Source organism: Kogia breviceps, chromosome 16 (assembly GCF_026419965.1).
Source record: "Kogia breviceps isolate mKogBre1 chromosome 16, mKogBre1 haplotype 1, whole genome shotgun sequence".
NCBI classification, from domain to species: domain Eukaryota; kingdom Metazoa; phylum Chordata; class Mammalia; order Artiodactyla; family Physeteridae; genus Kogia; species Kogia breviceps.
In genome coordinates, this window is record NC_081325.1 from 78,820,379 (window position 1) to 78,841,881 (window position 21,503).

The 21,503-nt window shown below is 61.5% G+C and overlaps 1 protein-coding gene across 4 annotated transcripts in view; it reads left to right on the top strand.

The window, feature by feature from the left end:
* The first annotated feature begins 477 nt into the window (after positions 1 to 477).
* TFDP1 (transcription factor Dp-1) overlaps positions 478 to 21,503 on the top strand; it is a 30,326-nt gene continuing 9,300 nt past the window's right edge. Inside the window, exons 1-4 of one of the 4 annotated variants that reach the window (XM_059041543.2) lie at positions 478 to 532; positions 1,401 to 1,475; positions 14,846 to 14,912; positions 19,382 to 19,488. In XM_059041543.2, coding sequence (XP_058897526.1) covers positions 1,464 to 1,475; positions 14,846 to 14,912; positions 19,382 to 19,488 — 186 coding nt within the window. In that variant the 5' untranslated portion in view covers positions 478 to 532; positions 1,401 to 1,463. Of the gene's footprint in view, positions 657 to 761; positions 784 to 1,178; positions 1,230 to 1,400; positions 1,476 to 14,845; positions 14,913 to 19,381; positions 19,489 to 21,503 lie in introns of those variants that run through there. The other 3 variants (XM_067016173.1, XM_067016175.1, XM_059041542.2) reach the window with 3 other exon arrangements.

Sequence of the window (21,503 nt, forward strand, 5' to 3'; positions counted from 1 at the left end):
CCTGTCCCCCGGGTGCACACACATCCACACACACCAGGCCCCTGTCCCCCGAGTGCACACACACGCACTTGCACCCTGGTCCCTGTCCCCAATGTGCGCACACACGCCCGTGCACCCACTGCTCCGATCCCCCGGATGCGCACACATGTGCACACATCCCAGTCCCTGTCCCCCGGGTGCGTACACTCGCCCGTGCACCCCCGGCTCCCATGCCCCGTGTGCGCACACGTGCACACATCCCTGGCCTAGCTCCCCCGCGCGCGCACCGCCTGGTCCTGGGCCAGGCCCTCCTTTCCATCCCCGGTCGGCGCGCGCGGACACGCGCAGGCGCAGCTCATCCCTTCGGAGCTCGAGCGCGGGCCTCCGGGCGGGAGGGGGAGGGGGAGGGGGAGGGGAGGGGGAGGGGAGAGGGAGGGGGGAAGAGGAGGAGGAGGGAGCCGAAGGCGCGAAAAGGCGCGCAGGCGCGCTGCGGGAGCCGGGCCGCCGCCCACGTCACCGCGCCGCGCACGTCACGCCGCCCGACGCTCGCAGGGTGAGCCCCGCGCCCCGGCGCCTCGGCAGGGCAGGGACCCCGGCCGAGCGCCGCCGGGACAGCCGCCCTCCGCCCGCCCGCCCGCGTGTGCGCGCCCGGTGTCCGCGCGCCGACCGTCCGCCAGGTGCGGCGGGCCGGGGTCCCGGAGGGGCGCGCGCGCTGAGCGCCCGCGGACCCCGCCGCCCCCCGCCCCCGCGCCGCGTGCGCCGACCCGGTCCCCGCGCGCCGAGGGCCGCCGCGTGGGCGCCCAGGTGACCGGCCCAGCGGGGTCGCGGGCCGGGGTCCCGGGCGGGGCCTGCGGGCGGCCTCCAGGCGGAGCGGCGCGCGCGTCCGCGTCCGCGCCCGGCGGGGGTCGGAGCGGGGCGGGTCCGAGCGCGCGGGGTCTGGGCCGCGGGGTCCGGGCGGCGCCGGGCCCACCTGCCCGCCGACTGCCGGTTCCGGCGCGCGGGGGGCGCTCGCGGGTGGCGGCCGCGGCCTAGTGACAGGCCGGAGGCCGGGACCCCGGAAGCCCACCTGTCAGAGTTACCGGTCGACCGGTGGTCGCGGGTGGGCCGGGAGCGCCCGTGGGGAGCGCGTGTGCGCGGGGCCGCGGGGCCATGCTTAACCGCGCTGGGTCTTTGTGCGCGTCGGGGAGGCCGGGCGGGCATCCTGGTGGCGGACGGGCTTCCCTGCCTGGGATGACTTTAAAGTCCCCAAGGTAGGGGGCATTTCTGGGCCGCGCGCGCTCTGGGGTTGGGGTGTGAGGGTTTGGAAAGGAAGGCGCCTGCTACCGGGAGGGGCAGTGGGGACGGCGCTGGTGCTGGGGGAACGTTGGTGTTACTTCTTATTTCATCCTTACTCATTCCTCGTTTTTCCTTCTTCTTACCAGAAAAACCAATTTTCTTCTCTGGAGGGTGAACATTTATAGCATCGATTTCACGGATCTGGTAACATGGCAAAAGATGTAAGTATGTTTGCTTCCCGCTGGACAGACGTTTGCCTAGTGCTGTGTTCTTGGTAGGTTTCCACTTTGTTTCAGAATGACCACACATAAACTACAGAAGAGTTGACTTTCAGGCTTTTAAAGCACATGAAACAAGGTAAAGGTGAAAGGGATGGAAGAAATCCACAGCTTGTGAGGAGCCGTGCGCTGGCCTCTGCCTGGGCTTTGCAGGCCTGAACACCGGGCGGAGGCTCAGTCACAGCCCAATTTCTGCGTCTTTGCCGAGGGTTAACTTGTAAATCAATCGTGCCTTTGTGGGAGGACACCCTGAGCGCATGAGGGCTGGGCCCGGCCCTGGGCTGGGCCCTGAGCACCTGCTTTGTGTACCCCATGGGAAGTTAGTTCAGCTTCGATCCATAAAGCACTAAGGACTGGCTTTGGCAACTCTTTTTCTCAGAAAGAGTGAAATTTGGTGATGAACAAAATGTAAAAAATTCTACTTTAGCTTTATATTTGTTATGAAGCTATAGAACATCGTAATTTTTCTTCACATTTTGCAAGAAATAGGCTTTTACGCTCCCAAATATATCTTATGGGCCGTGTAACCCTGTACTACCCTGGGTAATAGTTAAAGTAACTGAAAGCCCAGCTTTGTTCTTTACTGTTTCTCAGAATGTACTGTTCTGGGAACATTAGGGAAAAGAGGCCGTGGACTTATTCACTCATTAATTGCACAGAAGTACAGCCCGAGACACAGCTGGAGGCATAAAATGTGTCTGTATCTGTGGGACCACGTAACAGGTGTGAAGTCCTCCCGCCAGCGTGTGTGGACGCGGGTGCCCCTGTGTGGTGTCTGTGGGTGTGAGTTTATCATCTCTGACGGTCGAAGGCCGTGCCGCTTCTCTGCTGCGTCCGCCCCAAAGACGCGGGCCGGGCAGCAGGCGCACAGTACGGGCGCTGCGGCGCCGGGGCTGGTGTTTGGGGGCCGAGTTTCTTGCCCTCCTGTGCGAACCCCCGGAGGAGAGCCCCCTGCTTCTCCCGGGCGTCTGGGGGAAGTAAAGATGGACGGTCACGGCCCTGGGCCCGGCTGCAGGAGGAGGACTGCTGAGCGGCCTCTCGCCATGGTCCCTCCGGGAGACTCGGCTCCGCAAAGCACGGGCAGCCCGGTGGCTGGGTGGAGGATGCAGGCCCATCCGTTGCGACGTGAGTAGGTGACGCCGACCGTGGCAGTCGGCGCATGGTGATAGCGACCGGAGGAGATGCGGGGGAAGCGGCCTTGCCTATGCTGAGCTGGGGGCCGTCAAGTGTGCTGGAACCAGGTCTCGCTGGGGCCGGGGGTCGGCGGGCTGGAGGCCGCGGCCGGGGCTCAGGGCCTGGCCCGTGTCCCGCTGCCTGAGTCTTAAGGAGGGTGTGACGTTTGAGCCCGGGAAGCCGACTCTGGCAGCCAGCGGTAGCTTAAGCAGCGGGGCCTCAGTGTGGTCTCCTGTGTGAGATCGAAGCCCCTTGAGTTGAAGGGGGTGGTGGGCTGGGACTCCAGCGCGGCAGAGCTCTGGGGGCTCCGTGGGGGACTGTTGGGGCCCAGGGGGGTCGGCGGGGGCTGGGGCGGGGCCACGTGGGCCGGTCTCCCGGGCGCACCTGGGGCTTCTCTCCACCCTGTGGTAGGTGCGTCCGGGCCAGGGGCCTGCGCGCCGCCGGCCTCGCTCGGGGTTTGGGGTTTGCCGGAGCCGTGACGGTGACCCCAGCGGTGAGGGTGGGGCAGAGTCGGGGAGGAAGCGGCGCGTTCCCCCTGAGCCCCGGAGCGTGGGGATGGGGAGGAGGAGGTGGAGGAGGAGGAGGAGGAGGAGGGCGCAGGCCGCTGGTGCCTGAGGCTGAGCTGCCTGCCCACCGTGGGGCTTCTGTGCCTAGCGCGCGAAGAAGTTACGTCTTCGTGTGTTCTTTTAAAAGGTATCTGGACAAAACACTGTCGTTCCCGCGTTTAACCGTTTTCGGCAGTACGTGGAAAGAAGCCCGCTGGCTTGGTGGTTCACCACCACGTTCCCTGTGGACAGTGGGTCTCCGGGCCGTCCTTAACTTCCCGGGCCCCTTTGTTGCTCCCGGGACCCTCGGCCCCCGTGTGTGAGACTCACACCAGAGCTCAGGGACTGTCCTTAATGTGCACGTGCCGGTGTTGCCACAGTTTCCCGGGACGAGGCCCGTGGGTCAGAGGCGCGCAGGTTGAAGGTGGAGGTGACAGTGTTGGCGTGGTGCCGTCCTGGGGCTGCCCGTTCCCTCCCCCACGGGGACGTGTCTCCCTGCTGAGCGAAAATGCAGTTCATTGGTGATTGATTTATGGAACTGGGTATCTGTGGGTTTTATTTTATGCCCCTGGTCCCATGACACAGATCCTGATGGGAGGGTTTCCAGTGCCTAGGACGCTCGTGTGGTGAACGTAGGCGTGGGAGGAAATGTGAAAACTGTCACCGTCAGAGATGTCTCGTTGTACTAAAAATTGCAGTTGTGTGAGGTAGAGCGTGGATGGCGTCTGACGTTGTGCATGTGTGTCTGTGTGTTTCGTGAGCATGTGTGTTTAGGGGGCCGCAGGGAGAGAGCCCGTGGCCCAGGCCCCGCCCGCGCCGGCGGGGTGACCCTCGGAAGGAGGGCGTGGGGCTGGCGTCCCCACCGGGAGGACCAGCCCTCACCCAGTGTCACGGAGCTTGGAAAAGAGCAGGCAGGGCGCAGTCGGTTGGTGAGATCTCAGGCCTGCTCTTGCGGAGATGTTCCTGGGACCCTCCCCTCCCTGCTTCAGGTTGGGGCCGGAGGGCAGTGAGCCGCAGTTTGGCCCCAGCAGTCCCGGGAGGGCCTGTGAGTTGCCTCACCGTGGAGCTGCTCCGTGGTTGCGCTTTGCGTTCCGTGAGTTTCTGGAAAAATCCCTGGACTGTGTTATTGAGGGCAGGAGACCAAAGAAACACGCGTGGAATCTAAGCTTGTGAGGGATGCGTAACAAGGCCTGGTTTAATGAGCTTGTCTAAAAACACACGTCCTGGGTGCTGCTTCCCAGGCCTGGGCCTCGGTGATGAGATTCGGGCCGCGGAGGGGGACCTGGGGTGGCGGGACCGGCTGTGTGTCTCAGGCCGTGAGGTGAGAGCCCGCTGGGCGCTGATGGCGCTTCTCTTCCCGCTTGAGACACAAGCGAGAGGCTCAGCCCGCTCCGGCGAAAGCGGTGCAGCCGGCACTGCCGTGCCTGTTTGTCGACGGGCTTTTCCTGTCTCGGAATTACCTTTTTTCTCCGTGGAATGAAACTGGAGAAACTCGGAGACCGTGTGAAGAGCAGGACGTTCTGGCAGGATCCGCAGCGCTGCCCTGGCCCCCGCGGCTGTGTCGCACCTGGTGTAAGATGCTGTGTGTCCCCGCGTGCGGCCAGGGCGCCTTCTCAGCCCTGCTCCTCGGTGAGCGAGTCATCCCCAGGCTGCGCTGGGGACCGGGAAGCCCTCCCGGGGCTCCGTACCCAGCCTGACGCGCATTGTGACCCCCCAGGGGACTTTTTCCGCACGCAGTCGCTTGCTTGAAGCTCTTCTCTTTGGTGTTGAGCAAGTCACGTTTTTCTTCAGTGTAGAACAGCTGGGGGGTTCTCGCTCGGACGCCGGCCCTGGCTTCTCCTCCCATGGTTCTGTGCTGTTTGTTGAGGGGGGCTGGGCCTCGGGGGGAGCAGGCATGGGCCGCAGCCCTGGTCGCTCCCGGCGTGAGGGCCAGACCTCTGCAGCGTGGCGTCGCGTTGGCCCAGGTGGAGGTGGGAGTCACCCGGCCCCTCTGCTCAGACGGGCACGGCCGGTACGGAGCCTGTCTGTACTGCGCGGGCCTGGACGGGAGCCGGCCGGTGGTGGCTCAAGAGTCGTGGCGCCGTCTGGGCCCGGAGCAGATGTGCCGCGCGGATCTCGGGGGTCCAGGGTGAAGCTGGACTCCTTTCTCTCAGCCTCTGTTGTTTGAGCTCAGGACTCTGTCCATCGAGGTCCTGTTTTCGCAGGATCCAGGTTTTAAGGGGATTCTGGTTTGACAGAGTGAAACCCCTGGGCCTCCCTTGGGCCCTGAAACGCAGCACCTCCTGACATCTGTACCTTGGTGTCCCGACAGATGACTTCATGTCACCGAGGGCTCAGAGGGGCACGGAGCACTTGCTGTATGATACCCAGGGTGGGATTCTGCCCGTGGACCAGGCCACGGGCCATGCGGCTCTGCCCTCCGCCTCCCTGCCCGGTCCCAGGTGACAGACTTATCGGCCCCTCCTGGTCCATCCCGCAGAGGACTCGCCACCCCGGGGGTTCTTGGGGGCAGCCGTGACTTTGTCTTTGCTGGTTGACGTCGCGCCAGCAGGCTTTTCTGTCGCAAACCTTGGGTTTTCCTTTTAGCAGAAGTTCCACAAGGAGCAAGTGTGAGTTACTGAAAAAGTTCAAGGAATGTTTCTCGTGACCGTAAATGCAGTGTTAGTCGTGCCCGAGTTGGAAGAAGCTCCAGGGCAATGAAGACAAGCGAATGGAGCCATCTGCCAGCTGGCGTCTGAGGGGGATTGTTGGGGGTTTGTAGCGTATTCCTGTTGGATCTTCACGTAGTTGCACCTAACAGAGGTTTCGCCCGTGTGTGGACGTTCTGCGCGTCCCACGTCCACCCCGTCCACGTCCGTGTGCTGCCGCGGTTTTCCCCAGTCAGGCTTGCTTTTCTCCTGTGTCGTCTTTAGCAGCTGTGCGTTTATTTGACGTGTCGGGGAATCGTAGGTGGTCAGTTACTGGAAAGGTGACCTAAAATGGGAAATAATAAAAAATGATACATTCCTAAACTCATCTTGTAAAATTCAGACACATATGCTCGCCCTTCCGGCCCCCTGGCTGTAGAGCGAAGGCCCTTTCTTGGCAAACGGGTCCAGCAATTCGCGTTTCTTGCGTAACCCGTAGCCTGTAAGGCCCAGCTTTGATTTCTGCAGGATGGAGGGAGGACGTGGAGGACGTTTCAAGATGCTGAATGCGACCTACACGGTTTGCGGTCTTCTCCACGCGTTTAATAGCAAATAAAAGCGGCACAGGTGGGCGTTTAGCAGCGAACACAGCCGAGTGGTTGCCTGATGCGCGGGTCTTCGGAGGATCCTGAAGGGGTGGGGCTGGGTTAACTCGGCAGAGCCCCTCCGCTGTGTCCCCCGTGCCCAGGCCCCAGCCGTGGGGATTGCGGTGGCTTCCAGTTCAGTCTTCTCACGTTTGCACAAATCCACAGTGACAACCCAGGACGGGTTCCTGGCGGTGTAATTGCGGGTGGATGCTCACACACGTGTGTGCTGTGCCTGAGGCGTCCTCAGATGACATCCCGGGGCGGGCGTGCCGGGTCGCGTCTACTCCCGTCAGGTTGTCAGAGCCCATTTTAACCGCCCGTTTTCAACACCAAGTTTGCTCATTTAAAAACCCACAAACTCGGAAGATCCCACGTGCCGCGGAGCGGCTGGGCCCGTGAGCCATGGCCGCTGAGCCTGCGTGTCCGGAGCCTGTGCTCCGCAACGGAAGGGGCCACGGCGGTGAGAGCCCCGCGTACCGCAAAAAAACAAACAAAAAACCCCACAAACTCGCTCCATTTGATGGGTGAGGTTTTCAATTGCATTGTTTTAGTTTGCATTTTTTGATTCAGAGGTTGAATATTTTCCTCTTTAAAACATCGTGTTCCTTTGTGAATTGAACATACCCTCTGCTGCATCCTCCATTCGGGCGTCGATTTCCAGTTGATTTGCATCCGCTCCAGAAACTAAGGATGTTCGTGAAACCACTGTCGTCATTTCATAGCAAAACGTTAAGATTCGGTTCTTCTCTCGTCAGCACGAGTGGCAAATATATCATCATTTCAGGCTACACCATGGAGAACACGCCAGAGTTCATACCTGGAAGTTTCATGTTAAAAACGGGTAGTTTCCAGGTGTCTGAACGTTCTTTCTTTCCTGTCTTCCCAGTGCAGTGTGACCGAGGCCGGCACGGGTCTGTGTTCCTGCCCCTCTGGGGCCGGGTCTCGGCCTCAGCTGTTACACGATGGCTGGTCTTCTGCTTCCTGGTCTTGGTGACTTGAGTACCTGGCGTGGGTCTTATCTTTATGTTATTTCATCTGCATTTCAGAAAAATCAGGGTTTGAGTGAAAATGTCTCATGCTGAATCGATGGCATCTAGATCTGATCAGAGCTCTGGGGGTGAGCACCCACTCGTGCAGCTGAGGGCACCAGGCCACCAGCATCGGGGTGCAGGGAGGACCCTGCCTCTGCTCCTGTGCAGCCTCCTCCCCCTCCAGCCCTCGCTGCAGGGTGGACGTGCCCATGGGTTGTGGGCAGCAGGGACTTGTTGGGGGGAAGGGCCTGCTGCCTTGGGTCGGGGGACGGGGTTCCCCTTGAGGGGCTGCGGCCGGGCACAGTGGGTAGGAGGGCGGATGAGGGGCAAACCCAGCGCAGGCCTTGGGGGCTTTGGGGAAGGGGAGAAGCCCGCCCATCGGGTCAGCTTTTCTGGTCCTAAAGAACCTGAAATCCTGTTCCCCTGAGGGCGACTTGCGGGTGGGCGGGGTCCTAGTCTCGGTCGCCTGGTGGGGGTGCAGCTGGGCTAGCCCCTGCGGATCTGCCGCAGAAAGGCCAGAAAGCAGGACGTGGCAGGTCTTTGGAAGTTGTCTTGGAGCCGTGTCACGTTTTCTTAGGGCAGTCTTGCGTTTGCGCCTGTTGTGGAGTGAATTTGGTGTTTTTCTGGCTGCTCAGATCACGGGTTAGAGGCCGCGTCCTTCTACGCAGGGTGAGGCTCTGACGGGAGACCCGGGACCTGGTGTTGGGGGCTGGGGGTGGGGCGGCACCTGCTCTCTGGTGGCTGGAAGGTGATGTTTAAACGATCTGCGTGGTGCTGGCTGCAGCGTGGGGGCGGAGTGGGGGGAAGCACTCCTTCACACGTGGGTCTCTGGGGGCACGGGGGGCTCTGATGCCCTACAGCAGGCCCTGGAGCCCTGGCATTTCCGAGCCAGGCATCAGGGCCCCTAAGGAGGCAGCAGGAGACGCGGGCTGGGCCGGGCCCTGCCTCCTGGTCGTGTGTCCCTCGGGGACAGCGGCCAGCATCCCGGCAGGGGGTCAGGGTCTCACTTGAACTCTGCAGCCTCACCCCGGTTCCCGGCCCCACCTGCCTCACCTGCGCCCCCCGATCCCCGGAGCCCGCTGGGCCTTGTGAGCGTGACGCCCCCACTGGTGGCGGACCCTGGGCCTGATGCGGGAAGCGTGGGCGCTCGCCGTCCGTCTCCTTTCCAGACCTGTGGCCGGTGCTGCCCTGCCTGTGGCTGGGGCCGCTCGCTGGGGCCGTGGCTGGGGCCGCAGGGGCTCTGGCCGCCACCCGGTTTCCTCTCTGTGGATGGGGGAGGGGGTCGCGGGGGGGGATCCCGGCCTCAGAGCCGTGGCTTGCAGCCCCCCAACCTCGTGCTTCCTGGGTCTTGGGATCCTGGGGCCTCTGGATCCTCTGGCGAGGAAGCGGCAGTAGCCTTATGTTTCGCCCAGTTACGGAAGTAGAGGGTTTATAAAAATCCATGTAGAGTCAGAAAGAAAGTGAAGAGTCATCTGAAATCACAGTCCAGGGTGGGCTTGCTGTTAGATTTTGGAGGTTGTTTTGGGAATAACTTACACATCCGTCGCACGGGTTTGCATAAGTGCTCTCAGACGTTCTTTTCCTGCTGTTTTTCTCCGCGGGTTTGTCCCGGACTTTTTCGTGTTGGTAGATACGAACGTGGATGATTAGAGGAGGCTTCGTGGGCGCCTCAAACGTGTGCAGGGGTGGAGGGGCCGTGACCATGGCCCGGCGTCCCCGTCGCGTCCTGAGCGACTCGGTTCAGGGCTGTCCCACCGTCCTGCCTCCCCCGGGACTGGTTACACTGCTACCGTCGTGGCATCAGATGTTCCAGGACGTGTCCCTCGAAGGCGAGAACCCTTTACACCTGAAACTTGTATGATGTTGTACGTCAGCTGTACCCCCCCCCAAATAATGCAAATAAGTAAAGAAGAGAAATACCCCGAACGGTGATTCCCGAGTGTCTCCCCGCTGGTCCCAGACCCGGAGGGGCTCGGCCACCGGGACCCCGTGGGGTGTTTCACGTGGAAGTGGCCCTGGGTCCTCACCCGTTCAGGCAGCTTCCCCTGCACCGCCTTGCGAGCGCCCGGGGCCGGTTTCACCTGTTCTGTGTTGTTTGTGGCAGGAGCTGGATCTGAGGTTCCAGACGCAGCCTCCCGAGCTATGCTCTCCACCTGGAGTCTTTCTTCACGTGACGGACCTCAGCCCTCGCCCCGGTGCTCCGGCCTTGTCGGTTCATAGTGTCTCCGTGGTGGCCCTTCAGCGGCAGGTGGCCGCGGTCCGCTCCGTAGCACGTCACCCAGAGTCTAGGGACCTGGAGAGCCGTGTTGTCACCCGTGGCGTCTGCGGCAGGAGCACGGGACCCAAAGGTGTCCTCGATGGTCCCCGAGGCCTCCGGGGGCTGCCTGTCGCCCTCACATCATGAGAGCGAGTGGGGGGGCCGAGGAGACAGGGGGAGACAGAGACAGAGACGGACACAAGACACAGGTGGGAGGGGCGGTGAGCCAGCCGGCAGGCGACTTGGTCCCTTGTGACCTGCCCTGGCCTTTGCAGATTCGGCCACTAGGTCAGGCCGCACTCGGGGGAGGGGACTGGGCAGGGCGCGAAGTCCCGCAGGCGGGGGGCCTGGCTCGCTCAGGGTGCGTGTCCCTCGGCGAGGGGGGCAGTGTTCTTCGGGGTCCATGTCCTTTTATGTTAGGGCTGCTCCTGCGACTGCTGTGGTGAAAGGACCTAATGTTTCGCTTGTGTGCGCGTCAGTGCTGATGTTAAGCAATGCCGTGGGCTAGGTTTTCTCACGATCTCCACGAGGGCCAGCGCCGATGGATTTCGTCTTTGTCTCTCGTCCCCGTGGCAGCACCGATGCGCTGGGTGTGCCGTGTGGCTCGGGAAGTGCCACAGCCTTTCGGGACGAGTCAGGAGGAGGTCGCTGAGGTGAGGGGCGCGTGCGTGCAAGCCGCCTCCCTCGGCGCCCGCCCCTCCCCGCCCCGAGCTCCCTGCTCGCGGCCTCCCCGGTGGGCGGGCCCTGGGCTGTGCGGAATCCTCGATGTCCGGCGAAGGAGGCCGGAAGGTGAAGCGGGGCAGGCTGGGGGGGAGATGCCGCAGGGCCCGGCCAGGTCACGCCTCCTGGGGGCATGTGACGAGCTGGGGCCCCACTTGGCATCTCTCAAGCCTGGAGCGTGGTGGTGTCAGCACTAGGAAGGTTTGCTAGTTTCAGTAAAATAGTTGTCAGCTTTTCACTTCGTTCTTAATTGGTTCAGCTCCTTCTAGCGGCATTGTGTGTTTTGGGAACACGTGTTTTACCATCGTTGCTACTGTGAATGGGGTAGCTGTACCTACTGTAATTGAGTAACCGACTTTTTCTATTAACTACAAACACAAAAGGCTGAATATGGTTTTTCTAAGAAAAACTAAGGTTAGTTATGGCAAACGAGTGCCTTTGTTGTTGGTTTACATGTAATGGATTCAGCAGCATGGTGTTTCCCTGGAGGAAGCCAGGTTCGCATCTTAAATACGAAGATTTTGTCAGGAAGAAAGTCCAGAGCACCGACGTTCCAATTAACTGCAATTTCAGAAATAGCTCTTAAAGGTAAAGTGCCACCTGTGTCTTGATGCTTGTTGTCAAGGCCCTGAGGTCGTAGCCTCTGGGCTGCGAGGTGCAGGGAGAGGCCCCGAGGCCTTCCTTAGACTCCCAGCTGCCCTTGGGGCTCCTGCTCCTGAAGCGGGTGTTTTAGGAAAGTCTGCGGCCGAGACTCGGGGTGGAGGGTGGCTTGTGGGTGGCGACGCCCACGGCCAGTCTGCGCGTGCCTGGGGTGGACCGGCTCCTCTCGCGAGGCCGGCGCTGTCCGCGCTCTGTCCTGCTCTGGGGCAGTGTCCTGCAGGGCAGGGGCGGTGCGGAGACGCTGTCCCCACACGGAGCCTGGGGCGGGCTAGGGTGTCGGCCGGAGTCGCCTTCGGGCCCACAGACGACTTCTGTCACCTTCCTACAGAGCCGGGCGAGAGGGGCCTTGGGTTCAGGGTTGATGGGGGACGTGTGTGCGCAGCGTCTCCGGCGCTTAGAAGGACGAGTCGGAGTCGTCATGGCAGCGGGTGACCTCGGGGGTTTGCCCTGCTCTGATGCTGTCGCGGTGACATCTTGAGCTGCTTTCCTGTGGCTGCCGCCCGCCCACCCGGGGTCAGCGCTGCTCACTTAGTCCCTCAGAAGGCACTCCTCTGGGCTCAGGCAACCTGATAACTTGCTGGGCTGTGACTGCATGTCTTTGATGGTTTGCGGTCGCGTCACATCCAGGGGCCATGGCTGCGGCTGCCCACAGCTGTGAAGTTTGCCCCCGGAGTGACGGCCGGTTGGTGACCAGCAGCTCTTGGTTATGTCCTGAGGACACCTGTAACCAGCATCATCTCTGGGTGGGAGCAATGACCCCAGAATTCAGTGGCTGAAAGTAGTAACAAACATGTCTTCCCCCAGCAGCGGGGGAGGGTCGGGTGCGGGTGGCCTTGCTGAGAGGTCCGTCCCCGGGTCTGGTGGCGTCCGAGGGGTGAGGCGGCCGCCGCGGGGGGGCCTCGGTGTCCTCGCAGCACGCCGATCGAGCGGCGCAGGAGGACGGGCGACCCCGCTGTGGGTCGCAGTCCGTGGTCCCCACCGGTCCCCGGTGAGGGCGGGAGCCCCCCGAGGCCGGCGCTCGGCTCTGAGGCTCCAGGCCCAGGCTGGTCTTGCAGGCTCAGCGAGGAGGTCCCCTCGGGGCTGGTGGGACATTTGCGTGTTGCTGTGCTTCAGGTTGTCTGAAGGAAGGGTTTCTCAGGTATTTCAGTTTCCGTCACGGGCAGGCGAGCTTGGGTTTCCTCGTTGATTCTGACACGTTGTGTTGGCAAGTAGAGGGAGTTTCTGCGCCTGGGAGCCTGGCTGGGTGCGGGCCGCTGTCCACGTGGCCGTCCGTGTGAGGCGACGGGCTTCTCCGGGCCGTTGGGCCTCAGTCGGGTGTCGGGTGTCGGGTGTCACAGGCTTCTCGCCCCTGCTGGGAGATCAGGGCCGAGCACCTGGCAGCTCTGGGGGGTCTCTGGAGGCGGCGGAGCCTGATCCGTGGCTCTGGGTGACGTCACCACGGGGGGTCAGCTGGCACCGGTGGGGGGCCCTGCAGTGGCCCAGACGTCCGCGAGGGGACCGGCGGGAGACGCAGGCGCTGTCGTGGGCTCTGGCCACGTCTCCGCGTTGGCTCCCCGCTGGAGTGTGAGAGGCTCGGGGGTGCAGGTGGCGTGGCGTCCAGGGTCAGGAGGACGCTTCTGTGCAGGGTCGCCGCGGAGCCAGCTCTGGTCCAGAGCTTGTAAGCCATCTGCCTTGCTTCTCCTGCGTTTCCTGGGCCAGGTCCCCCTGGCTTAGATGGGAGGCTGGGGCTGGCAGAGAAGGATGACCCTTTGCCCCACCCTCAGCAGTTTGCGGGACAGGCCGTGCCCGTCGGCTCTGGCGGGGCAGCCGCTGTGGAGAGCCTGCGGCCGAGGAACGGAGGGCGGGCCCTGCGTCCGGGTTGGGGGGCGAGCGCCCCAGCGCGGGGCTTCCTGGGCGTGAGCTGCCGAGCGATCGTGGGTCACGTCGCCGCGGGCCGAGCGTGGGAACCGAGCAGGCTGGGGGCGTCGGGGGCCTGGCCGATGGGGGCAGCGGCATTGCTCGGCGCAGGGGACTCTGGTCCCCAGGGCGGGCTGCACCCGGGCACCGGCCTCGTCATGGGGGCGGGCAGACCTCCTCGACCGCCAGCCAGCATGTCCGCATCGGGTCTCTGCTCTGCGGCTGCAGCGTCCACGCAGAGTCAGCTCTGGGGGAGCAGGACGGGGGACACAGAAGCCAGAGGGATGGGCGGGGGGCCTGGGGCCCCCTGCCTGATGCTGCCGTCCAGGCGAGGGGACCAGGCTCTCTCCTCGCCTCTGTCAGGTGCGTGTCCTTATACGGCCCTTCCTGGCCGTGGCGGGTCTTCGCTCTGGGGTTCCGAGCCTGCGTTACTGGGGCGTTTCTGGGACCTGTGAGATGCGGGCTCCCCAGCCGTGATCCGCGGTGGTCCTTGTGGTCAGGCACTTGGTCCTCCCCTCGTCTTCTTGGGGTCAGGAAACGGCCACGGGGCGTTGCTGGGCTTGGCTGGCGGGGGGCCCCTCCCCTGGGGGGCCTGCCTTTGTCTGGGGCCTCAGCAGGTCGGGGGGCTCCGCCGCCTACCGTGGGGGACGTGCGTGCATTTGAGCGCCTCACGGACGTGCCCGTCCAGCCCCACCTTGGCACAGGGCTGAGGTGGGCTTCTCCACAGCCGGTCTCGGGGGGCGCTGGGCAGGGTCTCCATTAGCTTTTGTTTTCACACCCGGCTCTTGCAGGCGCGTGTGAGGTGTGCGTTGCTGTGTATAATATGCACGTGTGAGTGTGTGGTGTGCATCGGTGTGTGTGTGTGTGTTTACGTGCGTGTGTGTCCGTGTGCGTCTGTATGTGCACACGCACGCGTATCCGTGTCTGGTGGCCGGGTCCGGTCGGGAGAGCTGGATTTCGGGCCCCACTCTAGGCAGACGCCCCTCCTGACGCTGGGTGGGGTAGGGAAGCTCTGGCTGTTCTCAGTCGCGGGGAGGCTGCTGCCATACAGGCCTGACGCGGGGGGGCAGGGCGGTGCCATGGCTGGCCCGAGGAGGTCTGGGTCCCCAGCGTGTCTCACCCGAGGCCGTCACTGTGACAGTTCGGGTGGTGCTCCGAGCCCTCCGAGGTCGCACGTGCCGGGCACGCGGCCCGTCATGCTGGTGCCCCAGGCGCGTTTGACCGTGAGGTGCCGCCCTGTGCCCCTCTGGTTGCCCCGGGACGAGGCAGGGGGGCCCCGGGGGGTGTTGGGTGCGTCCCGTGGCCGCGAAGGGCGGGGACGGACGCGCCCCGGGCCCCAGGCCCGCGTCCCCCACGCACAGAGGGGATCTGTCCTGATGCTGGCAGCGCCGTGTGCGGCGCTCTGACGGAGCCAGAGGCGCTGTTCTCGGGCCAGAGCACCCGTTTCCTTTCGCGGTGGCCCGCCCGTGGTTGCCCATCGCCGACCCCCAATGTAAAATGACACGTGACCTAACTGATGACTAAGGGAAGCGTTGCACGGTGTCCCAAGGGCTGAGCTTCGGAGGCTGAAAGGATCGTTTTCCTGCTGCTGACGAGCCGATCACGGTGGGTGAGACAGCACGAGCCCCCGAGCCTCGCGGCTGCGTGGGGACCGCAAGGGCCCTTTGAGGTGCGTCGCGAAGGGTGCGTGCGGCGGGTTGCTAGGTTGACTGTCGCGCTCCCGACACGTGTTCACTGTGTTGTTGTTGCCCCCGCAGGCCGGTCTAATTGAAGCCAACGGGGAACTCAAGGTCTTCATAGACCAGAACCTTAGTCCTGGAAAAGGTAAGGGCAGCCGTCTCGGGAAGGCACGTCTCTGGATAAGTGTGTTCAGTGTGGGGTGGGTGTGAGTTCCCCTGACGTGAAGACCCCTGTCAGCGCTGGGAGCCCCACGTGGGGAGCTGCCTGCCTGGAGCCCCCGAAGGACCGGGGTCAGCGCCCCAGTTTATTTTGGTTTGTAAGTTGCGTGCTCTGTGCAGAGCTTCGGGAAAAGTAGAAAAGCGTTGGGAAGAGAACACAGCGCAGGGCAGGGATATTCCTTCCGCCTCAGGGCAGCCACGCCGACGCCCATCAAGCCCACCGCAAACCTGCGGGTGTGTGGTGCCCACGGGAGAGCGCGGCGTCTCCCCGTCCGCGGTGTGTCTTGAATGGGCCTCGACGTCTGTCTGCACCCTTGGGATTGAGGGGCGGGGGTGGGGCAGGGCGTTGCAGCCCCTCTTCCCAGGGGCCCCAAGCTTTGCAGTTTCCTCCCTGAAGGGACACGGGATGGACGCCTGCTAGTGGGTGTGGTTGAGCCGGTCTCCCAGATGTGGAGTTGCTGGGTCAGAAGGACGCCCGCCTCGAGGTGCTGGCCTGTGATGCCGGGTGGACCAGGCCGTGCCGTGCAGGGCCACAGCTGCAGGGCCCTCCTTTCTCTGATCTGTGTCTGCCTTCGTTGCGCTTGCTGTTGCCTCTCAAATTGGAGAGTTTTCATCTTACAAACAATATGTGTTCGCTGAAAAAAAGTTCTGATCGTACCCAAGGGTGCAGTTGAAGACGTGAATGTGTGTTTAAGTGCACTTTCCTCGGGAGCATCTGACACGTGGTGTCCTGGGACCTGCGTCGTCCTCTCCCGGCAACATCTGGTGCCACCTTTTGTGGCCCGATGGCATCTCTGAGCACCCGAGTACCGGGTGCGTCTAGGCCACCATCTTCCACGCCCGGGAGGTGCTGTTTCCCAGGGCGGGTCCTCATCTCACTGGTGAGGGGCGTCCTCTGGGGACGCGGGTCCCTCCGGTTCATGCTGTCCCTCAGCCTGAGGACGGGCTTCTCAGGCAGCAGAGGTGAAAACTTAGTAGTGACATGTGGCTGGAGGCTTGGTGTCACTTTACGATTCTTGAGACTCGGAACCTGCTCTCCAGACACACGCCTGCAGGGTGAACTCAGCTTCCGGTATTGCTGGGAGGCCTGTTGTAGGAGGACGAGGTGCCCCTCCCCATTGTGGCCCCCTGGGGCGGGGCGGGGGCTCAGAGGATGTTCCAGATGGGGACGGTTCTCGAGGAGGTGGAAGGCTGCTCCCAGGACTTGATGGGGGGCCGCCCAGGAGTGGCCGGGGTCAGGGCGCCAAGACGGCCAGAAGGTGCCCCGGGCCCTCAGGTGCTGCCCCTTGGTTTATGCAGGAGCTCCCGCAGGGCCTGCCTGCCCGTGGGTGGTGTGTCCACGTGGGCGGGTGTGGCCGCTGTGATGGCCCAGGGGGGCAGCTCCTGCTGATGCCTGAGGACCGAGGACGCCGCCGGGCTCTTCCAGGGCCAGTAACGCCCGCGGCTGGCGGGGCTGGAAGACCCAGCGTGCGGAGTGGCCGCCTTGCCCTGACCCCTTGGGCCGCATTAGCCCACGGGGTATTTGTAGTGTGGCAGGCAGATAGTAACTCTTCAGACATTAGGTTCTGGAAATTTTAAAATGTTTGCTTAAAATTATTCTCAAGAAAACTCTAAACCTCACGTTTTAATCCTTTAAGGTATCTTAAAACCTATGGATATTAATGATATGGTTACTAATGATAAAACTATGTAATATTTTTAGAATCCTTTTTCTGTGAGTGGTTATAACAGGTCAGACAGTATATAATCTTAACTCATTTTTTTGAAAGGAATTCTTCAATTCATAATGTTATATTTGAAAATATTTTGTTTGGTAGTTCCTTTAAGAAAGGCTTTGTAGTACATTTTATGGCTAAAGCTATGTTACTTCTAGGGAGCAAATTCCTAGCTTGTGTTATAATTTAACCCCCCCTGTGGCTGAGATGTTAGGCCCCCGCCCCCGTAAGTGGGTTGTGTGTGGCACCTTTATTAGGAAAATGTGTAAAACATTCTGATTTCTCTGGCCAGATTAAACCAAAAGGGGAATGCCGTTCCGTGCCGGATGTTGACCAAAAGTGGCAAATCTCAGCTGAGTCAACAGCTGTCCGAAAGCTGGGAGAGGGTGCTGGGGTGTGTACATGCATGCACTCGTGCCGCAGGACAGCCGCGGGCCAGTGCTGGGCTGAATCCCGTGACGCAGGTCACCTGGGACCCAGGTCCCCTTGGAGAAGGGGCACTCGGCCCCAGGAACACGTAGAGATTACATTGTATGTTTGTATAGTTACACATGTTATATGACATTAAAATGGAATCGGCCCAGCCTTAGAGGAAGTCAGCTAGATCTCTCTGTGGATCCGTTTCAAAAACAGCAGAATCAGAGTTGCAGAATGTGTACAGTATGTACTATCTTCTAGATTTAAAGGCCCGTAAACAGCACTCACGTTGTTCTTGGATTCGTGGGCGTGTGTGGGAAGCGTGGAGAACGGAGTGAACGCTGAGTGAGCGCGGTAGCTGCTGCCCGGGTGGAGGGGGGGAGCTTTTCGGCAGAGAGTGAAATGGTAGTCGTGGTTCTGTGCGTGCTGTGTACTGGCGTGAGGCTGCCTGCAAAACGCCCCTCTATTTGTAGCGTTTCTCACACGGTAACACGCAAGGGGAAGATCCCCGGGGTGGGACAGGCGGCGCGGGTGCAGGTGAGGAGGGGCTGGCCCGGTCCACCCGCGAGTCCTCCCCCCCGAGCTGGGCAAAGGTGGGAGCCCGGGTAGCGGCTGAGTGTCGCAGCCGGACGTGCAGGCCGGCGGCGAGGTGGCCGCCCAGCCCTCCGTGGATGTGGCCTCCACGTAAAGACGGACAGATGGGCTTTAAAGGCCGGCGCCAGGAGCCCTGCTGGGCAGCTGCTCTGGGCTCAGGCACGGCGAGCTTCCGTGCTCACAGGTGGTTGAAAACGGAATCGTTTGCAAATTGAACAAAAAGTTACTCTTTTTAGTGAAAATAACCAATTCTGTATTTTTGGAAACGTACTAGTTACTCATCTGTACATAAATCTGAACGTGATATGTTTAATTGCCTAAGTGTATTTTAAATCTCTCAGTGCAAAACAGAATAATTTTGTGTTCTTTTAAAATATGTTTCTCATATCTAAAACAATTTTTTAAATATTGGTTTTTGTTAAGATACAGATCTCTATTTTTAGAGGAATACAAAAAACTCAAAGCAGATAAACCTATTTTGCTTACAGCCAATAGTTTAAATTTTTTTGGTGTTGATTGGTAAAAATATTAATATTTAGGCAGTTGAAGGATGCAGATCTGTTTTCGTCCACTTAGGTTAATAGAAATTATTCATTGTTCGTACATAGCAGCAAAATTCATTGTTTACTGGAATTTGAAGAAATTTATTTAAAATGCATGGATTGTGAAGAGTTCAAAAATGAGACCTCAGACCAGGCCAGACGGAAGGCCATGTCTGTCCCTCTTGCTGAACCTGGTGGAAGTGAAGGAAAACGCCCTCGGGTGGCAGCGTGGTGCAAGGCTCCCTGCCCGTAGAACCCCTGCCACCAGCCCTGCGGGGACCGGAGCCCGTGCGCTTCAGGGGAACCGGGGGTCCTGTCCACACGGGGCTTTCTCCCTCCCTCAAGTGGGGCTGGAAATCCATGTCTTCTCACCTGCGACCGTCCCGGCCCTTCCAGGACACTCGTGCACCCGGCCGCCCGCTGGTTCCCCCCCGGGCACGCGTGCCCTCTGGTGTCGGCGGGGCAAGGGGTTCACTGTTGTGTCCCCGGGGCCGAGGCTGGTGCTGGGCACACAGTGCTCTCAGCAGGCCTGTGTCGAGGGGAGGAAAGTTGCCGTCCCCGCTGAGGTCTTTGCCCAGCTCTGTGCTGGGTTATCTGAGTGTTCAAAGAGGTGGCAGTTCCTCACAAGTCACTCTTCCTGGAAACAGAAACGGATTCTTCTTCTCGAGGAGAAGCAGATCGTTAGATTTCCACGCCAGGTTGTAAACACACAGAGAGGTGTTGGAATACAAGTTAATTCCAACTGTGAAGTTCTGTAATTGTCTTAGAATTGCAGACTTGAAGAGCTGTTGGCTTCGGGGCCTGTGGTCCCAGCAGAACATTCTGTCGGTGGGCAGACAGCCCCCAGGGGCCGGATAGGTTGGTGACGTCCTGGGTGCACCGGAGCCCCCGGTCCCTGGATGCGAGGGCACAGGGGCGGGGAGGGGCGGTCGTAGGGAGAGCAGCAGCGTGGATGTAGCCCCCTCAGATTTGAGAATCGGGCTTCGCAGAGGCACCCGCAGCGGCCCGGGGGTCTGGCCCGGTGAGAGGGGCAGTAGGGCTGTCTCCGAGGAGTACCATCACCCCGACGCCGACACTTTGAGCCTCAGTTCAGGAAAGGCGTGACCTCTGGTCTCCTTGCGTTGCAGGTGTGGTGTCCTTAGTGGCTGTCCATCCCTCCACAGTCAACACGCTTGGGAAGCAGCTCTTGCCAAAAACGTTCGGGCAGTCCAATGTCAACATCGCTCAGCAAGTGGTAAGGCCCGGAGGGTGGTGCACGGTTGGCCCTGTGGCTTCCCTTCCTGTGCCCGCAGGTTTCAGGAGCACGTAGCAAGTGCCGTGTGTCCTCCCCTGGCTTGGGCCTTCCTGTGTGCGCCGCTGGACGGCAGGACCCGGCCAGGCCAGGGCAGCTTCCCCGCCGGCCGCGCTGGCCCCGTGTCTGCCCTGACGGGGTTTCCTGGGGTGACGCGTGCGCTCGGGCCCGAGCTGGTGCGGGCTGGCCGCTCCTCAGGGTGGGCCGATTGCCGGCCCGGGACACGAGACGGGCGTCCGTGCGGGCCTCGCGGTGGGGTCAGGGCTCTGCCGGCTGTCAGGCGCTGCAGGGCGGGGGCTTCCCTGCCCGTCCTGGCCGATGGCAGGGGGTCAGAGGCGGGCCTGCGCTCCTGGGACCGTGCCAGGCGCCTCTCCTCCAAGGACTCTCACCGGCCCGTCAGCTCCCACCTGTGGGGTTCGGTGGCTCCCTTCGCGACGGGACTCGCGGGCTCCACGGGGCCACGCGAGGAGGGGCGTTCACCGCCCACCGCCCCGCCAGGCGGCCCCCCGGCAGCTGTGCGGCTGCTGCCCGTCGCCTCGTCCCCGTCGGTGAACCGTGACCACGTCTGCTCGGCGGCATCGCTGTGATTTTTCAGATCCGTGGTGTGTGGGGGTCCTAGGCCTTACCGGGCACATCACAGATAGTCAGTAAACGTCTTTCTGATAGAGGTTACAATTCACATCATTTTCTCTTATAGGTACTGTGCGTTACGTTATAGCAGAGTCACGTCTGAGAATAGCTTGGTGATTATAGCAACAGTTCTGTCGTTAGTGCCAGTTTTAAATAGTTGGGAGAAGGCTACCGTGAAGAGTTTTCTGTCGGTGCCTTTCCGACCTTCAGCTTATCCACCTGAAGTTCCACTGCTGACTTGCCCTAAGCCGTCTCGGAGCCGAGCTAGTTATGGAAGTGTGTTCTTCCCAGAATCCCAGTTCTGAGAGTTAAAGCTGCTCTGCCACAGATGCCTGTCCGTCTCTACAGACAGAGGGCTAAAAGCAGAAGAGCTGGCAGGTTCCCACGGGAGGGAAGTCCATGGAAAATAGTGAAAATAGGGGAGTGAGGGGAGAGAAGCTGCGGTGTCCTCCACGAGGCTGTGGGCAGCCGCCGCCAGCCCGGGGCGTGCTCCCCACTCACCTGCCCTGTTGTCCAAGGAGGCTGCCCTTGCACTGGGCACCTGTTGGGCGCCCGCTGTGTGCCTGGTGCTCTGTTCTCCTTGCAGAACAGTGGAACCCACGGGAGGTGTCCTTCGGGCGGGACGGTGAGGTGGGCGCTTGTGTCCACTGGGGCAGCGACCCCGAGGCTGGGCCCCCCTCTTGGGGGGAGCTGCAGCAGCCTGGCCTCTGCCGGCCACGCAGGGCTGGGCCGGCGCCCTGAGCCTGCTCTCCCGAGGACTTAGCGGGCTGAGTGCTGAGAGGGACGGGTCTCGAGGTTCCCGAGCCAGTGACCGCGGGCTTTGGCTGCACGCGCCTCCCACCGGGACCCCGTCAGCGCACACCCGTGAGGCCCTCACCTCTGGGAATTCATCCTTTTCCATCCTTTTTCACTTTCCACAGCACTTGCTATTTGATTCCCTGTCTTTTGGATGAGTGACCTACAGTTTGAAAAACACTGTGACGGTGCTTTAATCACTGGGAACGTGAATTAAAAGAATGAAATTCAGCTGAGCTGTTTTTCTTTCTGTGGTTTGCGGATCATTAACATTGACAGGTGACCTGGGCTTAGGGATAATTTGCAACGTGCCAGGTCAGCTGTCCCGGGGCCACGGCAGGTAACCCTTATCCCACTAAGCAGCGGACTAGCGGGCGTGTCCAGCTTAAAATAGCCTGGACACAGCCTGCTGTCCACGCACCCCGTGCTGGGGACCCAGTGCTGACACGTTCGGCGACATCACCGTTCAGTCACCAGAAAACGGTGCTTCTGAGCGGTTTCCTGGGCCGGGCACGAGATCTTCGGGAAGCTAG